Source organism: Amphiura filiformis, chromosome 19, assembly GCF_039555335.1.
Source record: "Amphiura filiformis chromosome 19, Afil_fr2py, whole genome shotgun sequence".
NCBI classification, from domain to species: Eukaryota; Metazoa; Echinodermata; class Ophiuroidea; order Amphilepidida; family Amphiuridae; genus Amphiura; species Amphiura filiformis.
The window spans coordinates 50,501,005-50,522,701 of NC_092646.1; the positions used below are offsets into that span (position 1 = coordinate 50,501,005).

Sequence of the window (21,697 nt, forward strand, 5' to 3'; positions counted from 1 at the left end):
CTCTTGATCATTAAGTTTGTTATCATCAAGTTTGAGCCCTATACCCCTTACAGATTTCCAGGAAATGTATTTCTACAATTTGACCTCTGCATGACCTTTGACCTGATCCCTGCAAAATGTTCCACTGCTCATAAGATTTGTTGTCACCGCGTTTTAGCCCCACACCCCTTACAGATATCAATATAATGCAATTGTAAGATGTTACCCCTTAATGACATTTGACCCCAATTCCGTGTACAATTTATATGCACTGGATAAAGCGGATACACATGTACAAGTGACGTCATTGTGGCAGAAGAAGCATTTTGAAGGTATTTGGTTATATACCAGAAATGCCCCTTTCCGACCTTTGCCCCCAATTTTGTTTACACCCTAAGAGCACTAGATATAGCCGATACATATGTCCAAGTTATGTAACTCTATGGTTTAACGTGTAGGAGTAGAAGCATTTTGAAATGTGTTGCCAGAAAGAAAGAAGAATCGGATAGCATTACAATACCTAGCTGGGGTGTAAATCCCCCAGCTAGGTAAAAAAACACCACCTTATGACTCTTATGTCGAACTCTGCTATGTTGACCTACAAATACAACCAAAATTGGCTGATTCCAGGTGCAAGTTGGGACATGTGTAAACATTAAAAATATTCTAAAAAGTCATGTTCGAATAAAAAAAACCCATTATTATTATGGCTTTATTAACATTTACATACCATAAATGTTTAACATTAGTAATGTTGTGTACATTGCACAGGTCGCTAAAGTGCATGTACTTGCGTAGGTGTAATAATAGTTGGTCATGCATATCATAGCACCACGTAGCACATATAGTTGACACATACAATTATTTGTATGAAACGTGATCAAGATTTCGGTCAAAAGTGTTCAAAATGGCACTTAATAGTAGTTTAATCGACTGGTTGAATGTTAAGTCAATATTATTGCTTGTGTTGGTGATTCTTATGGTTGCGTGGTGGATGCAAAGACCACGCAATTTGCCACCGGGACCATGGCGTTTCCCAATCGTAGGTTTCCTCCCTCAATTGTTGTGGTATATGTACAAAGGAGAAGAATTGCATATGATAGTGACACGACTTGGACACAAATATGGAAAGATTTACAGCTTTGATTTATTCGGACTGGTTGTTGTGGTTATCAACGATTTCTCTATTATGCAAGAAGGCTTGAATGACCCAGCACTGAACAACAAGGGATACAACAACGCCTTAGAATCCGAAATCTTCGGTAGTTACTGTAAGTGCATAGAGCATGTTTGAATATATCGCCCTGCACAAGTACATTCATGCGGTACCTGCATTGAACCTGTAATATTAATATCTTTTAAAAAAGCAGTATTGTATTCAATCTATGATTGCAGACATACACAGGTGAGGAACGCAACCTACTTGTAGTGCAGGGCGATATATTCAATTTCACCTATTGCTATGGTGGTTAATCCAGTTACATCATCAGTTCTACGCTGAATTATACCTCATAAATATTCACCAGGTGATCCAGACATCTCATAGCAGGTCTCATTATCCGGGTGCGGAATTTCAATTACTTGCGTGCGATCAGGGATAGGGTACGTGCGAGTAATCACGCCCCCACGCTTCTTATTGTCACACAGTATAACTCTTTCAGTCACAACGCCTCATGTTCTTGAACTTGAGTTGCGTCACCTAGTAGTAGTAGTAGTGCACTGTACGAAATCCGGTTGGAACTATATTTAAATGTTTAAAAACATGTTTAACCTAAGTGTCCACAGCAGTCCTGATTTGTACCCGTTAAACCTTTAAAATACTATTAGGTGGTAATTAGGAGTGAACATTTACTTTCCATGTTGCAAAAAGTTTCGCATTTCAAGCAGCTCGAAAGAGACCGCCCACAAATCATGACGTGTCCCATTTCAAGTCCTGTTACTTTATTCGTTTGGTTTGCACAAAAATGCCTTCACTTCTTTTACATTCAATTCCTTGTGTACAAATAAATATATATAAAGTCTTTAGTAAACGACTCTTTTCAGAGCTACCAAACTTTTAAATAGCAGATAGGCGAAGGCTGATTGTTCTCTTAACAAGGGACAGTCTTCAGTGAACGACTCTTTTCAGAGCCACCAAAACATTTACATTAGCAGATATGTGTAGTCGACTGGTTCTCTGTTGACCTTATAGGAGCAGTGAACGGCTCTTTTCAGAGCCATCAGTAGGCAAAACTTTTATGTTGAAGCATATGGCTAGCACACAAGGCATATTAACTCTCTTCACGCGGGTGTCGACTGCAGACGACAAAATTTTTTTTAATTCAAAATTTCAGAAATGTAAATTTTCATGACCATATTTGGAATCAGCATGAAAAATGCATTAAAATGAGTACAATCAAGCCTAGTATTGATTTCTTTAGTTCTTAAGATAGCTCTTGATATTTTGAGAAAATATTTCAAAACTTGAACTTTTTCCATTGAAGCGCATGGCTAGAATGCAGAGCCTTATATTAAGCAAGGGGCTGGGCAATACTCGCGTACAAAATCCAATGTACATGTAGCTTAACTCCGGGACCTAACTTCATAATTAAAAAACAAACAAACATAAAAACGTCAATAACAACATCAATATTTCCGTTTTATGTCAGTGAGCTTCAGTACATATTACATGATATGTTATCTTACCAACTTACCAACGCCCAATAATTGTGTAAGTTGTCTCCACATTAAATGACATAATAGCAAGTCGAATTGTTTGGAATAACTGTCAAACGTTTGTCTTTTGTTTTTGTCTTTTTAATAGGGCATTCTTACAAACACAACGCCGAACTAAGAAAATTTCTTCTCGCCGCTTTTCGAGGTTTTGGTATCGGGAGACATAGCTTTGAAGCAGATATTGTGGAAGAATGTAAGGCTTTGGTGGATGAGTTAAACACCCAAGAGGGAAAACCGTGTAATCCACATCATTATGTTCATAACACAGTCTCCAATGTTCTCTTAAAGATCTTGTTTGGGAAGCGTCATGAGTACGACGATGATGAATTTCGACATCTGCTCGATCTTAATCACAGACTTTTAGAACTTCTTGGAGCTGGAGGTTGGTCTGTTCTGCTTCCGTATTATTTTCCAAGCAAAGACAGCAAGGACTTGTTGAAGCTTCAAAAGGATATGCACGCCTTTATCGACAAACTTATTGATGAACACCGCGAACACTTTGATGCCGAAAACCCAGCTGATTTCATTGATCTATGTTTGAAGGAAATGGATGAAAAGCCAACACTAGATGATCCTTACTCTTACCTGCACAAACGTAATATCAAATGTGTATTGAATGTCATGTTTATGGCCGGAAGTGATCTGGTGTCTACTACCTTAGAATGGTGTTGCTTATACATGATGGCACATCCAGAAATCCAGGAGAAGATTCATGAAGAAATAGATTCAGTTGTTGGTTGCAATCGGTTTCCGCTGCTTTCTGATCAAAACAACCTGCCATACACCAGAGCTACTCTGTTGGAGATTCAACGCCATGTTACTCTGGCGCCACTCAGTGATTTCCATGCGGCTGGTAACGAGACATCGCTTTCAGGCTACCGTATTCCAAAAGGTGCCCTGATCATTTCAAACCTTTACGCCGTAATGAGAGACCCGATTGAATTTCCAGAACCAGACCAGTTCTAACCTGAAAGGTTCATTGATGAAAATGGAGAGTATGTTGAAAAGAGGGAAGTTATTCCTTTCGGAGCTGGTAAGTAAAGTATTGTCGAATATAAATTTACGAATACAAGTAACTCGGACATATTAGAGTGGTCACTTTGTGGCGACATATGGCATATAGGGTCCCGTGCAATGGTGCAACAATTTTGGACAGAGGAGACAGCCGGGTTAAAAGTAATCATTAGAGTCTCCATTATCTATTTAAGCGGCTGTCAATTCTTAAAAGTGACGTGAACTGAGATATTTTAAGTGATAAGTATTACAGAACACTTAATAAGGTGCTATACCATACATACAGTTAACTCTTCGTATGTCCCATCATCAGACGATACACCCGAGTCAGCTTTCGTAATTATAACAATGAGCCTCAAGTCCACTACCATGCCTGTTGTGCTCAAATATTGAGAAAACTTTGGCAACAATAAACACTCACTCACAGGGAAAGGCATGGGTTCAATACGTCATATCCAATATGCATGATTTTTCCTGGGAGCAGGGAAATAGCGTAAACTTTCATTTGGGCCTATTATTTGTCGCAACTCAATAACTGCAATACATATTTAAATGTGACCAGTGGCGTCCTTGACTCATTTCCTATATGGTCAACGTATTACCCTGTACAAACAAACTGGGCGAAGTTTTGTTTTTTCTAAACTCCCATGCCCCTCCCCCTTGAAATGAAATCATGCGCCCCTTACGTTATCTAACCCAGTTGGACCACATGGGTTGAGTGGTTGTATTGCATTTGCATAATGCATTATTCATAAGAAATGATAAATATGTATGCATACCTCTCTGTTATTGGTAAAGAGTTTCCACTCACATTGATATTTACTTCATTTACATTCATCTCAGATTGGAGATGAATGGGTTTAAGCCTATGTGTTAATATATGGTGGATCACAAGGTCATAACCCAAGTACAGTAGTCCCTTTTTCTTTGGCAGAGTAGCCAGCCACTGGGAATGTGTTGTGATTTATGTATCCATGACATAGCTGGTGTGAGTTGTTTATCAAAAAGGGAATGAAAATCAGTCTAAATTAATGGATGTTGTTTGTGTTATTTTTTCTTTTACCAGGTCGTCGTATGTGTCCAGGGGAGAATATTGCCAAAATGGAGCTGTTTGTCTTTTTCACTCATCTCCTTCATCGATTTTCTCTTGTCAAACCAGACGATGCGCCACCTTTAACCTTTGAAGGAACATATGGGAATGTTTTTACACCAAAGCCATTCACGACTATATTTCTTCCCAGAAATTGAGTTACCGAGCAACTATATATAGTAACTGACTGCAAAATGACTTTTGCTCTATTCAAACCAACATGATCAACTTGCTGATCATGCCAGAACAAAATTCCTACTAAGGGACCGTTCAATATCAGTTATAAGGGGAATCCAAATTTTGGTGTGGTCCTGAGGGGGAATCTGAATTTGTACTTGAACCATGAGCGGAATGTTACTTTTAAATGGTAAAAAAGGAAACAATCATGACAATAGGGAACCAAAAAGTTTGAGCGCAGATGCATGGGGGAAAGCAAACCTTTTTGACGATTTTTCTGGGAAAAATTGAATGTCTTAATTGTCTACTTCTTCAGTAAAGTTTTTTAATCATTAATTTTCAAAACTAGATATAGGAACTAGTCTTTTTACATTTTGATAAGCTTTGAGAAAATATTCACCAAATACGGTTGAAAATGCTAAATTTCCTAAAAACAAAGCATGATTTTAACCCAAAATAATGTTAACCACTTGCCAAAAATGTCGTTACAACATGACATTAATGTTTAATGTCAGTTAAGTTGTACACACTGAACAGGTGGCGATCATATATGTACTTTGTACTTTTTCGTAGGTGTAATAGTTCATACATACATGTATCATAGCACTTAAGTAGCACTCAGAAGTTGACACATACAATTTTGAATGAAACTTTCAAATCCATATTTCGGGCAAAAGTGTTCAAAATGGCACTTAGTAGTAGCTTAATCGATTGGTTGAATGTTAAGTCAATCGTATTGCTCGTGTTGGTGATTCTTATGGTTGCGTGGTGGATGCAAAGACCACGAAATTTGCCACCAGGACCATGGCGTTTCCCAATCGTAGGTTTCTTTCCTCAATTGTTGTGGTATATGTACAAAGGAGAAGAATTGCATATGATAGTGACACGACTTGGACACAAATATGGAAAGATTTATAGCTTTAATTTATTCGGACTAGTTGTTGTGGTTATCAACGATTTCTCTATTATGCAAGAAGGCTTGAATGACCCTGCGCTGAGCAATAAGGGATACAACAACGCCTTAGAAGCCGAAATCTTCGGCAGTCACGGTAAGTGCGTAGAGCATGTTACTATTCGCCGTAAAAGTGATGATGTAACAGAATTATATTAGCAACTGTTTTAAACTGTTGTGATTTGGAAGTTCACAGCATCTTACGAATGGTAGTGAGCTTTGGCAAAAATTGCATTGATCATTTCAAAGCGAATGTGTAGAAGAATCCAAATATCACAGATATACTTTTGTAGGTCCTGTGGTTCTTGAGTTATGTTGTAAAGAGGGCTGAAACAACAACACTTTTGTAAAACGTACATAACTCATTAACAACAAATAAATCAAGCAAGTTTTCAAAGTATATGATTTGTAGAATGAACTTTTACAAAACATCAAAGTGTTACTTTTTTCAATAATATATATACACACTTTAGTATGGAATATTTTTCCATAAACCGCACGGGTTTAATATTTGTTAGGGTGTGTTGGGTGATGGTGTCAAAAGTTTTTTTATAGAAAATATGCCATGGAATGAGTCCTTACAGCCATGGAATGTCATGGAAATATAAACATGTCTTGAAAATAAAGGCATGGAAAAAATAAGCCCTGTAGAAATATAAAGCTAACCTGGATCATGCGCTTAAAAAATTTCTTTAACAAGCCAAGATTTCTTGACAGTTCTCAGTGACTCAGTATATATGATAGGAAATGAGGTACATCCTAACGGTACCTCATTTCTTGTCATAAATAACGAACCGCTTGTCTTGGGTCACTGAAATTCCAGTGTAATAATTGGATTCCTTGCCCCTATAATATACATAACTTTTGGTACCAGTTTGTTATTAGTTTTGAGAAAACTGCACAAATAGACATTAAATTTATCGAAGGGTGTAGTACCCCTTAATAACGCCTCAGAGAAAACTCCTCCAAGTTTATCATCTTATTATCCGATATTTACTTCTGTTTTAGCGTGTGTAGCCATTTGTTTGCGTTTGAACATAATTTGGTCTGATTCATTGTGTTGAAATAATTTTATGACCACTCAAACAAATGAGGACTTTATTCTGTTGAGGTGTTTATTATTGACAACATAATCCTCACTATTTTGTTTGCAAACCACACATAGTCACATTTCGCGGATGAATACATGGATTTGTGATAAAAAAAAAGCATATTATACTGAAAAGAATGATGACAAGTAACCTACTTTTAACCTTGGTTCAAGGCGTCAGGCTGTTTTTCTCTTTTGTTTCAAAATTGGTCAGTTTATTCACCATTGTCTACAAATGGATCTACTGCTTAAGTTCAGCATGTTGTTAAACCATGTCATGCCATAAAGTCTGGGTTGGGAACAATATATTTGGTCGGGAACCTGGAATGGAGTATATTGTTATAATTTGTTTGCTTTCCTTGATTATTTTGTATATCACACGTTTTCATGACCTTTATATATAACCCGACATTTAAGCGAGCTTACTGTTCGTGACGTCAAAAATTATTACACTTGCAATAAATATACGTGCCACGATAAGTTGAATCAGATTAAATAACCTGACGGTTCATTGTTGGCTAAATCCAAGCGAGGTCACCAGAAAATCTATGCAAGAGAAATTTCTACTGCTGCTGATGAAAAATCCTAGAGTGCGTTTAAAGGTTTTATCTGCACTTTACCAGTAGGCCTAATAAATTCACAAAAAAATAAAAATCAAATAAAGATTTAGGGCGAATGTTTTTACTCACTGCTCATCTGATCCACTTTCCCAGGAAACTAAATACATATTTTTCCTGACTTTCCAGACATAATTATCTGCACTTTACCAGTAGGCCTAATAAATTCACAAAAAAATAAAAATCAAATAAAGATTTAGGGCGAATGTTTTTACTCACTGCTCATCTGATCCACTTTCCCAGGAAACTAAATACATATTTTTCCTGACTTTCCAGACATAATTATGAGTAAACATCAAATTTAATGTTTACAAAACAATCAAATATATATACATTCGTTTGCATTTTGTACATAAAAATTAATATTAATAATGTAAAAAAAAAATTAAAAAAGGGGCCTAAGGGTATGTCTATTTTTAATCATATACTAATTCCGCCATGCCCAAACATATTTTATATATATGAAATCGTGAAATGGAACCCAAATTCCAATCAAAAATAAAAACAAATTTCTTATCAAATACACTAGGCCTATACATTGTATTACAGGAATTTAATAGATGGTGCATTTTAATAAATAAATAGATTAACACGGGTAATGGACAAGAAATATTTGGCAATACCGGATTTACCACAGAGCCAGTGGATAAAGAAATTAATTAAAATTAAAACAAATTAAATGAGAAAATTAAAGCAAGGACATTTGGTGAAGTATTGTTTTAGAATGCGAAGGAGTCCTAAATGTTATCCTGACCCAGGACACTGATTAATGTAAATTCGACCCATAGTTATTTTGTCTATTTTTCACAGTATTCAACCTGTTCAATGTGCATGATTTATGCCTATTTTTTTCCGAAAAAATTCCGAAATCTGACGTATCGACGTTGTATCGTGCTCAAATTATGATTCGAGACTATTTCATTTGACACGGTTGTATGGATTTCAAAAGATCGGTCCTATAATAGATATCGAATAGAGAATTACAGCAAGAGGCTTTGAGGATGCCGCAATCCTCTTGACAATCAACCAATCAGAGAGACGTATTTCAGAAATATGTTCGTATAGTTGAAACTCTTTCAACTCTGAAATATATATTTCAAGTAATCTCGTTTCACATTTAGAAGCACTTTGGCTTGCAATAAAGCCACGAAGGGACGGTAATGCTAATATACGATTTCAGTCAAATATTGGTGCAAACCCATAGCAAAAAGAAAAGTTTCCCGGTGACCACCGATGACCATTCGGTGGTCATCAGAAACCTTTCGGGTACCTTTTCCAGAGTTATCCGAAAGTGCCCGCTAGCGGATACCTTGCGGATACCTAATTAAGTTATCCAAAAGTTTTCGGGTAGACATCCGGAAGTCTCCCAAAAACTCAAATATTTCAAATGAGTTACCCAGAAGGTTCCCAGAAACATAGATTCTTTGCAGGAGTTACCCGGTGGTTATCCGCTTTTAATTTGACCTTGAAAATAGCATAAAGCATCTTAAGAATGCATTGTGGGTGGGTATATGGTCAAAGGTCACTGAATGAATTCAAAATGGAGCAGCTAGCTGTTGGCAGTTGGAATATATTTGTGCAGAATATTCATGTTATTTGTGGTCCACAATGTATGGATTTACATTTAGGACATTACAAGATGTTTACTAATTAATCTGGAACATGCTGTAGGAATTATAAAGCATTGAATGCTTGATTTCATATGATAATGCAGGTAGGAAAATTTGTATGAAAATGATTTGTATATTGATGGAGTCTTTTACATGTACCTAATATATGACACATTTGAATGTTCTAGTATATCTTTTCTAGTAAATCAAACATGATTTTGACAGTAAATTAATGTCAATTAAATTACTAATCATCAGCTAATGTGTAACTCATATAAGCTTTATGTTTTAAAGCTATATTGTTGTAAATAAATTATAATATTTGATATAAACATTATAGGCTGTGTCATCACATTTAGGTACTGTAATACATATGCTATAACAATTTGGTTGTACATTAATTAAGGTATGCACCTTATAAAGGTGTGAACCAAATTACATCAGAAGAATATTTTTGTACAATAACTACAATTTACATTGTACACTTTCAAGTTTCTTATTGCAAGATAGCACTTTATACGCTCAACTGCCATGCCTACAGAGTTGTATTTCACCAAAAACTACAATTCAAATAATAAGCTTACTAACTGTCTAATAAATTTGTGCATACTCATGAATTTGCATTTCTGCATTCCCCAAAAGGTCAACAGGAAGTCTCCAAAGAGGTCACCAGGTATATTGTCACCAAAAGTTATCCGCTAGGTCCCCGAAAAGTTATCGGGTAGTTATCCGCTAGTTCCCAAAAAAAAGTCACCGGGTAGTTACCCGCTAGTTTCCCGAAAAAGTCATCGGGTAGTCATCCGGTACCTATTACCTGAAAGGTATCCACTATGGTTTCCCAAAATTTATCGGGTAGTCACCGCTACCTATCTAATTTGCATGTGAAATTTGCCGGTGTCTACCCGGTGACTATCGGGAAGTTATCCGGAAAGGTCTCATTTTTTGATATGGGAATATACGATTTCGGTCAACTTATATATTTGGCTATTCTTTGCCCAAAATTATGAAATGTTTATTAGTAACAACTCTTAGGAGGGTTTTCGAGTAATTTTAACGAAATAATGAGGTAAAAGAAAAGAAAACCCACTTACAATTTAGGACGCTTAACTGTGGTGCTCTAGGGGAATTAAAATATCACAATATTAACATGTTTAATTCAAAATCGTTGTCCTACAAGCACGTGCTAAATGGCTCGATTCACATTAGGTATAAGTTGGGACATTGTCAGATTGTGTGAACATTACAAATAAAAACAATAAGGTTGAAAAAAAAAGCCATTTAAAAATGATTTTAAAAGATCGTCTATTATTTAGCTTACACTGAATAGACCAAATATCTGCCTCTGACAAAAAAATGTTTTCCATGCTGATTTGTTTTTGTAACGAGTATGTCAATTCAAAAAGAAAGAAAAAAAGGCGGATATTACTTTTAAAATCTCATAGCTCAACGCATTACTATTAATAGGCCTATAACATGCACCATCATAACATGCCACACCGATATCAACATGTAAACAGGTGTTGAAAATTCATTACACAACATGTTATAATGTAACAAATGCTATGTCGAAACTTTAAAAAATGATAAAAATATCAATATCAATCAAATTAATCAATCAGTTATCAATAAATAAATAAATAAATAAATAAACAAATAGGCCTAAACAAATAAATAAATAAGAACTGAATGTGCCATTTATATTATTATTACAATTTTTATATTTTTTATATTAATATCATTATTAATATTATTAACTTTAAAGGTGCCCATTGAATATATAATAATTCAAGTACAGTTGAATACAATAAGACATAAAATGATGTTCATCATTCCGTGCACGAACACTCACTAAATTTACCACTCTTAGAAATTTGGCAACCCGTATCAATTAAGCAACCAATGATTATGGCAAAATATATATTTTCCCGGTACATACTTTTTATTGTACGTGCAATACTTTCTGACGTCACGAAAAGTATTGTACATAAAATATTGTACGTACAATACGGAGTCTGAAGCGCGCTTTAAAGCCATATTATAACATTTGCTGAGGAAGACGCCCTCACTGAATTTTTAAAAATCCTTTTTTACACGATTAAATTGTACTTTATTAAACCAATATACCCTGCAAAAATCAAGACTCTAAGTGCTGTAGTTTTGTCAAAATCCGTGATTTTGAATTAAAGGCTGATTCAGCGCTTTATTATTACGATGGAATTATTAGTCGAACGCATACACGATGTTCATAACACACAGTACGTCACGGCGTGCGGGACGGTGATATACACAACAAAGGGTCGTACCACAACATGACCGAAGAAGTGGTACGTATTGGCGACATGTGCGCTGGTAGTAAATTTCTTTGCTGTGCCGTAGTTGTTCGGCTCAAAAATAAAAGGGGATATATCTGACAATAAAAGCTAACATTTTATGGCAAAGAAATGCTAATCTATTTTGTTTGAAAATGTTATAATATTGCTTTAAATGTTATTTAAAACATTTGACCAAAACCAAAACGTGTTTATATCATATGTTTATAATGCACGGGTTAATTGATCTGTTCCTTGAATTCATTGTTAAGTTTGAAGTACCAATCAGCTTATTTCAATAGAGGATGCCTGCTGTTAATAAAGGCTGGATAAGACAAGATTATGGAGCACCCACAGTGTGTAGAAGACCGGTGTTTCTAGTAGTCTAGCTCCCCTTATAATGTCCCCTAATAATACCCATAGGTCCTTGATGTTATCAAACTGCACATTTCGTGTTTTTTTGTCTCTCTCCCTCCCCAACTGTGACTTGTGTCGTCTGTTGAATTACATTATGTGCATAGATTTATAGGTTGTTATATTGTATTTCAAGTATATCTTTTACAAAGATCCCATTTACCCTTTCCCCTGTCACTGTTATATGTTGTTGTTGTTGTTGTGTATTTTTATTTTTTGTATTTTGTTCTTGTGATTGTCTGTGTAATTTGAATAAAAAAAAGGGCTTTCTTAATTCATCTGTTTATTGCTTATTTTACCCTGCTATGCAATTGGCAAATTTTAGCCGTAGGCCTATCATCAACATGGACAAATTTTAATAAACTGAATAAACTCATCCCTCCTTTCCTCTCCACCCCTCTCCTCTCCCCTCATCCCTTCTCTTCTACCATAAAATTTAGACACTTCCATCATGTCCATGTTATCTATTTTATAATCGGAAGGTGTTATGTCATCCATGCTTTAACTGATGATGAATAACAGCTTGTCCGTAAAACTTTGATTTCTGCAATTGGAAGCTTTCCAACTTCAATTCTTTATGTTGTGCAAATACGTTATATTTTAACTTTCCAAAGAACATTTGAGACAAGAATAACACTGACCAAGTGCTTACAGCTTTATGTCTGATGTTTGATACCATGCAACATTATTACTGTTTAAGTTTTAAAAGATTTAAACTTTGCATTACAATTTCTTGGAAATATTCCAAAAACATTAATGTGTGTGAGAATATTTTAAGCCAGCTGGAATTCTTTATGCAATATTTTTTTATGCAACATTAACTAAAAATATATATGTACAAGTACCGAGCATCATCTTATATGCAAGCTTTCATTTTCAATATCATGCAGGTTTTCAAATTTGAACAAAAGCTAATTAAATGTTTTGCAAGAAACAGATTGTTTAAAAAAACAGAAGAAAATATGGAGCCCATTGACAGTTAACAACTAGTGTGCATTATGTTGAATGATCTTTCTTTCAAACTTGGAATGAAGTGAATTGATACATGCGTTATGTAATTGCTCATTTCTTCGCGATCAGTCAACCGATTCCAGCGAAATTGGCGTATAAGATGCAGAATAAGATGGGCTATACGCTGATGTTTAGATTTTTGGATTCTGATATCTATTTCTCGACTTACTTCAAATTTGTTCGCCCGGTAATTGTTTCTGGGACACCCTGTAGAATAAAAGGATTGTTCACACTTACCATGCTAACACTTCAAAATAACAATATGATCCGAAACCGGAACCTGACACCGAAACCGAAACAGAAAAGATAAAACGACGGTATGTCTCACTGAGAAAGTTGTCATTTCAAGTTTATATAATATCTTTGCCGGGTATGTGTTAAATTTGTTTATTTTAGAGATATCTCGACTCCGACCCAGGCCCTACTAAAGATCCATGTGGGACCTGTACTCGCTGTGTATGATCAAATCATAGAGGAATTCAGTGCGACGTTTGCGATACATGGTTTCACCTGAAATGCATTGACTTGACTCGTGAAGAATTTGAAGCCCTTGCAAACTCTACCGATTGCTGGTGTTGCCCAACGTGTATGTTGCCCCAGTTCAGCGAATCCTACTTCAACTCTTCATCAGACAGTGTTAGCGATGTGGATGGCAGTGGTAGTGAAGATTTATCTCATTCTCGTCTTGACCAAATGAAATCCGGACTCAATTTACTTTATCTCAATGCTCGCAGTATTAAAACTGTTCGCCGAAATAAAGTTAATAAACTCAGAGACTTTAAGGGATGCGAGCGAAAATCGGCTGCACTCTAGCGCAGCCGGCTGCGCTTTGGCCCCACTATTCTTTTTAATTCTGGCTGCACTGTCTGGCTGCAACAGTTACAAGGTTGGCTGCAACCTAGGTGGTCAATGTATTTTGAAAGTTGCAGCCAGAGTGCGGCCATAGGGTGTTAGGTCGCATGAGGATTATCTGCTTGGATAAATAATGTGGTTTGCTGTACAATAAACCATTATTCCTATTGTCATATCTTCATATTACCATTTACCATAACACACTGGTATGCTATTTTAATATGTTTTGTATTCTTACTGCACATCTTTATGTCTAATGCATAGTACATGTAATAATTATGTGAAATACATAAAATTATAAAAACACGGACACTCATTCATTCATCAGTTATATTCAACGTTATCAGAAAACATACGCAATACAGAATATTATCATACAACATAGTTAAAATGCAAACCTATAAAATATAACAATATTTACAAATACAATCTAAGATTATTAATATAATTAATATTATATAAATATGGTAAATATGATTATAACCAAGGTCAATACCATTAGAACTTGACAATATAGATTAATCAACTCAAGTAGGCCTAATGCAAATAGGCCCAATAAGTGACAGTTGATAATATTATAATGAATAAGCGAGATATAATTTTTATAAAGTCATACTAGTAATTTTTTAACTGACATTAAATTAATCTAACCTATATGGGTTGTGATCTTTTACGGTGTCCTTTTTTAAGCAGTCATCTTAATGTTTATAGTCTCTTGATTTCCTTTTGTCCACTTTGTAGCAATAAGGATTTGTGGTTTCTCTGAGCTATTTACTATTACACAATAAGCCTTTTATATGCCTTAGATCCAATTCATTGGGTTTTGGATATGGGTCACAAGGTTGGTGATAACAGAAAACTATTACTAGCGCAGCCGGCCGCAGGTAGCGGGGCCAACCTTGAGTTGGCCTCGCCTGGCCCCGCAAATATTAGAGTGCAGCCAGAGTGCAGCCGGCTGCGCTATAGTGCAGCCAGTTTGTGCTCTTGTGCCCTATATAAATTACATGACATTATATGTGTTACCGAATCCTGGTTGAACAGTAACGTCAGTGATGCCGAATTGCCTAATCCTGAATATTGTATCTATCGTAATATAGTTGAAAAAGATAGAGGGGTGGACTTTTATGTGCAATCAAAATAACATCTTGTCTCTTCGTAAATCTAACTTGGAACCTGATGATGACTCTGAAATAATGGTTATTGAAATCAGACCCAACCAGCAAAAAAAATTGCCTTGATTATTTGCTACAGATCACCTGACAGTGTTGTGGATACATTTGTCCATAGTTTTCAGTCGACCTTGGCGAAAGTTGCGATGGTTTATGATCAGTTATATGTTGTTGGTGATTTTAATCTGCCCGATATAAAAGGGTGCAACATTTCATGTCAGGATAGATTGTCCACAGCTGAGCAGGAGTTCTGTGATGAAATCAATTCATTTTTCCTAACTCAATTGAATTTTATTCCCTCTCGTAAAGAATGTGATAACATACTCGATCTGTTTTTTACAACATCTATAGACAAGGTTATTAATTTGGGTGTGTCAGATGAAACTTTCACAACTGACCATAAGCTTCTTGAGTTTTGCATTGTAACATCTGTTGAAAGACTCAAAAAAGTTCCCGCTATGTGTATAAGTTTAATTTTGATCTAATTAGATCCGAGTTGTTGTGTGCTATAAAGTTTAGTGATGTTTATGATGCTATATCAGTTGATTCTGCATGGGCAGCATTTATTCACATATTTAATAGAATTTTGGACTTGCCATCCCCAAGATTAAAATCAGGGATAGTACTACACCTCCTTGGATTGATTCTGATGTCAGACATCTTAGGAACAAAAAATACACTGCCTGGAAGCGGGCCAAAGAAACTAACTCCGAAAGCCACTGGGCGACTTTTCGTAAACTTCGTAACCAGTTGAAAAACATGATTTCATACAAGTATGAAGATTACATTGACGGGTTTGGGACTACCATTTTGGAGAACCCAAAAAGGTTCTGGTCCTTTTTTAGATCTAAGACCAGATAAAAATCTCTGCCCCAAGCAATTTACAGTGGTGATGAGTGTGCTTCTACTGCCACAAGCAAGGCTACAATGTTTAACAATTATTTTTATTCTGTTTTACCCAGCCTAAGGTAAACATTACACTTCCTGATGTGCCAATTTTCCAACATGAATCCCTTGGCAATATTAAACTTCAGGTTGATAATGTGCCTGACATTCTGAAAAATCTAGATGTTACTAAGGCTGTAGGACCTGATGGCATATCCCGCGTGTCTTAAAGGAATGTGCTAACCAAATAGCATCCCCCTTTGTCATATTTTTAATATGTCAATTGATTCAGGTAATTTACCCAGTGATTGGTTGAAGGCCAATGTAATTCCAGTCTATAAAAAATCTGATAAGCAAAAAGTTGGTAATTATCGTCCAGTTTCACTTTTTATGTATATGCGGCAAGGTAATGGAAAGGGCCATTTATAATGTTATCTTCCTGAAATAAACTCCAAGTTGTATCATCTTCAGCATGGTTTTATTAAGGGACGGTCAACTACTACTCAACTCCTTACCTTTTTGTTCTTTATATTAACGACTTGCCCAGCGTTGCCAAACATGCAAATGTTGCTCTTTTTGCGGATAATTCCAAGTGTTACAAAAACATTAGCAGTACTTCCGATTGTAAGCTACTGCAATCAGACTTGGATGCCTTGTATCATTGGAGTCTGATGTGGGACCTCAACTTCCATCCTCAAAATGTCAGGTTATTACCATGTCCAGGCGCATAAATCAAGTTCAGTATGCTTATAAGATTAGTGGCATTACCCTTGAGAAAATTAATGCCATTAAATATCTTGGTGTTAATGTTTCAAACAGGCTTGACTGGAGTATTCATGTAAAACAAGTGGTTAAAAAGAGCAACCGAAAGATGGGGATGATCATGCGAACAGTTGGTTTTAATGCACCAGTTAAAGTGACTAAGACTCTTTATACTGCCCTTGTCAGGAGTGACCTTGAGTATGATAGCTGTCTTTGGAGATGGACTTCAAAACAAAATGTCCAGCTTATTGAAGGTGTCCAAAGACGGGCTACCAAATTCATTATGCACTATCCTGACAAGGACTATAAAGAGCGGTTAACCAGTCTTGACCTTCTTCCACTATCATCCAGAAGGGAACTCGGTGATCTTGGATTTTTCATAGATGCAAGTTGGGGTAATATGATTTAGATGTAGATAAGTTTGTTGTTTTTAAAAGTAAAAACCAACAGAACCATCCCACCACTAGGCTCTCTGCGGATCCTCTTATGTTATCTTTTCAGAGGTGTAAGACTGAATCCCACAAACAATCATACTTCAACCGCATTGTTCCTTGTGGAACCAGCTGCCTCTGGAAACCAGATTATCTAATTCCATTTCTGCTTTCACATATCAAGCTCTGGATTTGTTGAAGTCTCAATTTTATGCCAAATTTGTGCCTTCTGATACCTGCACTTGGTTTTCTACTTGCCGGTGCCCCAATTGTAGGCCCATTTGAGGTCTTGCCTCTGGCATTCCATTCTTTTTTCCAAATTATTTAGGTATTTCCTAGGTGGGATGGTTCTAGAGGTGAATTTTCACCTGTTTATCCCAGCCTATTCGCTGGTCTTTTAACATGTTTTTTTTTTAAAAGCTTTTATATTTATATTTGTCAAATTTTTGATGTGCAATAATTATATTCGTACCATACCAGTGATGAAGTCTAATAGATAAATAAATAAATTAATTAAATTCGCATGACCATATTTGGAATCGGCATGAAAAATGCATCAAAATGAGTACAAACAAACCTAGTATTGGTTCAGCAGTTCTTAAGATAGGTCTTGATATTTTTGGTAATATCTCAAAAACTTGACTTTTTATGTTGAAGCTTATGGCTGGCAAACAGAGCATTAAGCAAGAGGCTGTTTCACATTTAGAAGCACTTTGGCTTGCAATAAAGCCACGAAGGGACGGTAATGCTAATATACGATTTCAGTCAAATATTGGTGCAAACCCATAGCAAAAAGAAAAGTTTCCCGGTGACCACCCGAGGACCATTCGGTGGTCATCAGAAACCTTTCGGGTACCTTTTCCAGAGTTATCCGAAAGTGCCCGCTAGCGGATACCTTGCGGATACCTAATTAAGTTATCCAAAAGTTTTCGGGTAGACATCCGGAAGTCTCCCAAAACTCAAATATTTCAAATGAGTTACCCAGAAGGTTCCCAGAAACATAGATTCTTTGCAGGAGTTACCCGGTGGTTATCCGCTTTTAATTTGACCTTGAAAATAGCATAAAGCATCTTAAGAATGCATTGTGGGTGGGTATATGGTCAAAGGTCACTGAATGAATTCAAAATGGAGCAGCTAGCTGTTGGCAGTTGGAATATATTTGTGCAGAATATTCATGTTATTTGTGGTCCACAATGTATGGATTTACATTTAGGACATTACAAGATGTTTACTAATTAATCTGGAACATGCTGTAGGAATTATAAAGCATTGAATGCTTGATTTCATATGATAATGCAGGTAGGAAAATTTGTATGAAAATGATTTGTATATTGATGGAGTCTTTTACATGTACCTAATATATGACACATTTGAATGTTCTAGTATATCTTTTCTAGTAAATCAAACATGATTTTGACAGTAAATTAATGTCAATTAAATTACTAATCATCAGCTAATGTGTAACTCATATAAGCTTTATGTTTTAAAGCTATATTGTTGTAAATAAATTATAATATTTGATATAAACATTATAGGCTGTGTCATCACATTTAGGTACTGTAATACATATGCTATAACAATTTGGTTGTACATTAATTAAGGTATGCACCTTATAAAGGTGTGAACCAAATTACATCAGAAGAATATTTTTGTACAATAACTACAATTTACATTGTACACTTTCAAGTTTCTTATTGCAAGATAGCACTTTATACGCTCAACTGCCATGCCTACAGAGTTGTATTTCACCAAAAACTACAATTCAAATAATAAGCTTACTAACTGTCTAATAAATTTGTGCATACTCATGAATTTGCATTTCTGCATTCCCCAAAAGGTCAACAGGAAGTCTCCAAAGAGGTCACCAGGTATATTGTCACCAAAAGTTATCCGCTAGGTCCCCGAAAAGTTATCGGGTAGTTATCCGCTAGTTCCCCAAAAAAGTCACCGGGTAGTTACCCGCTAGTTTCCCGAAAAAGTCATCGGGTAGTCATCCGGTACCTATTACCTGAAAGGTATCCACTATGATTTTCCAAAACATTTATCGGGTAGTCACCCGCTACCTATCTAATTTGCATGTGAAATTTGCCGGTGTCTACCCGGTGACTATCGGGAAGTTATCCGGAAAGGTCTCATTTTTTGATATGGGAATATACGATTTCGGTCAACTTATATATTTGGCTATTCTTTGCCCAAAATTATGAAATGTTTATTAGTAACAACTCTTAGGAGGGTTTTCGAGTAATTTTAACGAAATAATGAGGTAAAAGAAAAGAAAACCCACTTACAATTTAGGACGCTTAACTGTGGTGCTCTAGGGGAATTAAAATATCACAATATTAACATGTTTAATTCAAAATCGTTGTCCTACAAGCACGTGCTAAATGGCTCGATTCACATTAGGTATAAGTTGGGACATTGTCAGATTGTGTGAACATTACAAATAAAAACAATAAGGTTGACAAAAAAAGCCATTTAAAAATGATTTTAAAAGATCGTCTATTATTTAGCTTACACTGAATAGACCAAATATCTGCCTCTGACGAAAAAAAAAATGTTTTCCATGCTGATTTGTTTTTGTAACGAGTATGTCAATTCAAAAAGAAAGAAAAAAAGGCGGATATTACTTTTAAAATCTCATAGCTCAACGCATTACTATTAATAGGCCTATAACATGCACCATCATAACATGCCACACCGATATCAACATGTAAACAGGTGTTGAAAATTCATTACACAACATGTTATAATGTAACAAATGCTATGTCGAAACTTTAAAAAATGATAAAAATATCAATATCAATCAAATTAATCAATCAGTTATCAATAAATAAATAAATAAATAAATAAACAAATAGGCCTAAACAAATAAATAAATAAGAACTGAATGTGCCATTTATATTATTATTACAATTTTTATATTTTTTATATTAATATCATTATTAATATTATTAACTTTAAAGGTGCCCATTGAATATATAATAATTCAAGTACAGTTGAATACAAGAAGACATAAAAAGATGTTCATCATTCCGTGCACGAACACTCACTAAATTTACCACTCTTAGAAATTTGGCAACCCGTATCAATTAAGCAACCAATGATTATGGCAAAATATATATTTTCCCGGTACATACTTTTTATTGTACGTGCAATACTTTCTGACGTCACGAAAAGTATTGTACATACAATATTGTACGTACAATACGGAGTCTGAAGCGCGCTTTAAAGCCATATTATAACATTTGCTGAGGAAGACGCCCTCACTGAATTTTTAAAAATCCTTTTTTTATTTTTTTAATTTGTACTTTATTAAACCAATATACCCTGCAAAAATCAAGACTCTAAGTGCTGTAGTTTTGTCAAAATCCGTGATTTTGAATTAAAGGCTGATTCAGCGCTTTATTATTACGATGGAATTATTAGTCGAACGCATACACGATGTTCATAACACACAGTACGTCACGGCGTGCGGGACGGTGATATACACAACAAAGGGTCGTACCACAACATGACCGAAGAAGTGGTACGTATTGGCGACATGTGCGCTGGTAGTAAATTTCTTTGCTGTGCCGTAGTTGTTCGGCTCAAAAATAAAAGGGGATATATCTGACAATAAAAGCTAACATTTTATGGCAAAGAAATGCTAATCTATTTTGTTTGAAAATGTTATAATATTGCTTTAAATGTTATTTAAAACATTTGACCAAAACCAAAACGTGTTTATATCATATGTTTATAATGCACGGGTTAATTGATCTGTTCCTTGAATTCATTGTTAAGTTTGAAGTACCAATCAGCTTATTTCAATAGAGGATGCCTGCTGTTAATAAAGGCTGGATAAGACAAGATTATGGAGCACCCACAGTGTGTAGAAGACCGGTGTTTCTAGTAGTCTAGCTCCCTTATAATGTCCCTAATAATACCCATAGGTCCTTGATGTTATCAAACTGCACATTTCGTGTTTTTTGTCTCTCTCCTCCCCAACTGTGACTTGTGTCGTCTGTTGAATTACATTATGTGCATAGATTTATAGGTTGTTATATTGTATTTCAAGTATATCTTTTACAAAGATCCCATTTACCCTTTCCCCCTGTCACTGTTATATGTTGTTGTTGTTGTTGTGTATTTTTTATTTTTTGTATTTTGTTCTTGTGATTGTCTGTGTAATTTGAATTAAAAAAAAAGGGCTTTCTTAATTCATCTGTTTATTGCTTATTTTACCCTGCTATGCAATTGGCAAATTTTAGCCGTAGGCCTATCATCAACATGGACAAATTTTAATAAACTGAATAAACTCATCCCTCCTTTCCTCTCCACCCTCTCCTCTCCCTCATCCCTTCTCTTCTACCATAAAATTTAGACACTTCCATCATGTCCATGTTATCTATTTTATAATCGGAAGGTGTTATGTCATCCATGCTTTAACTGATGATGAATAACAGCTTGTCCGTAAAACTTTGATTTCTGCAATTGGAAGCTTTCCAACTTCAATTCTTTATGTTGTGCAAATACGTTATATTTTAACTTTCCAAAGAACATTTGAGACAAGAATAACACTGACCAAGTGCTTACAGCTTTATGTCTGATGTTTGATACCATGCAACATTATTACTGTTT

General features: G+C 35.5%; 2 protein-coding genes across 2 annotated transcripts in view; both read left to right on the forward strand.

The window, feature by feature from the left end:
* The first annotated feature begins 807 nt into the window (after positions 1-807).
* Positions 808-21,697, forward strand: part of LOC140141437 (cytochrome P450 2U1-like) — a 28,592-nt gene continuing 7,702 nt past the window's right edge. Inside the window, exons 1-3 of the mRNA XM_072163293.1 lie at positions 808-1,250; positions 2,783-3,727; positions 4,775-6,024. Of these exons, the coding sequence (XP_072019394.1) occupies positions 5,661-6,024 (364 nt within the window). The 5' untranslated portion in view covers positions 808-1,250; positions 2,783-3,727; positions 4,775-5,660. The remainder of the gene's footprint in view (positions 1,251-2,782; positions 3,728-4,774; positions 6,025-21,697) is intronic.
* Positions 887-4,956, forward strand: LOC140140633 (cytochrome P450 2U1-like). Its single transcript, XM_072162390.1, has 3 exons — positions 887-1,250; positions 2,783-3,547; positions 4,775-4,956. The coding sequence occupies exons 1-3, from the start codon at positions 887-889 to the stop codon at positions 4,954-4,956; spliced, it is 1,311 nt and encodes a 436-aa protein (XP_072018491.1).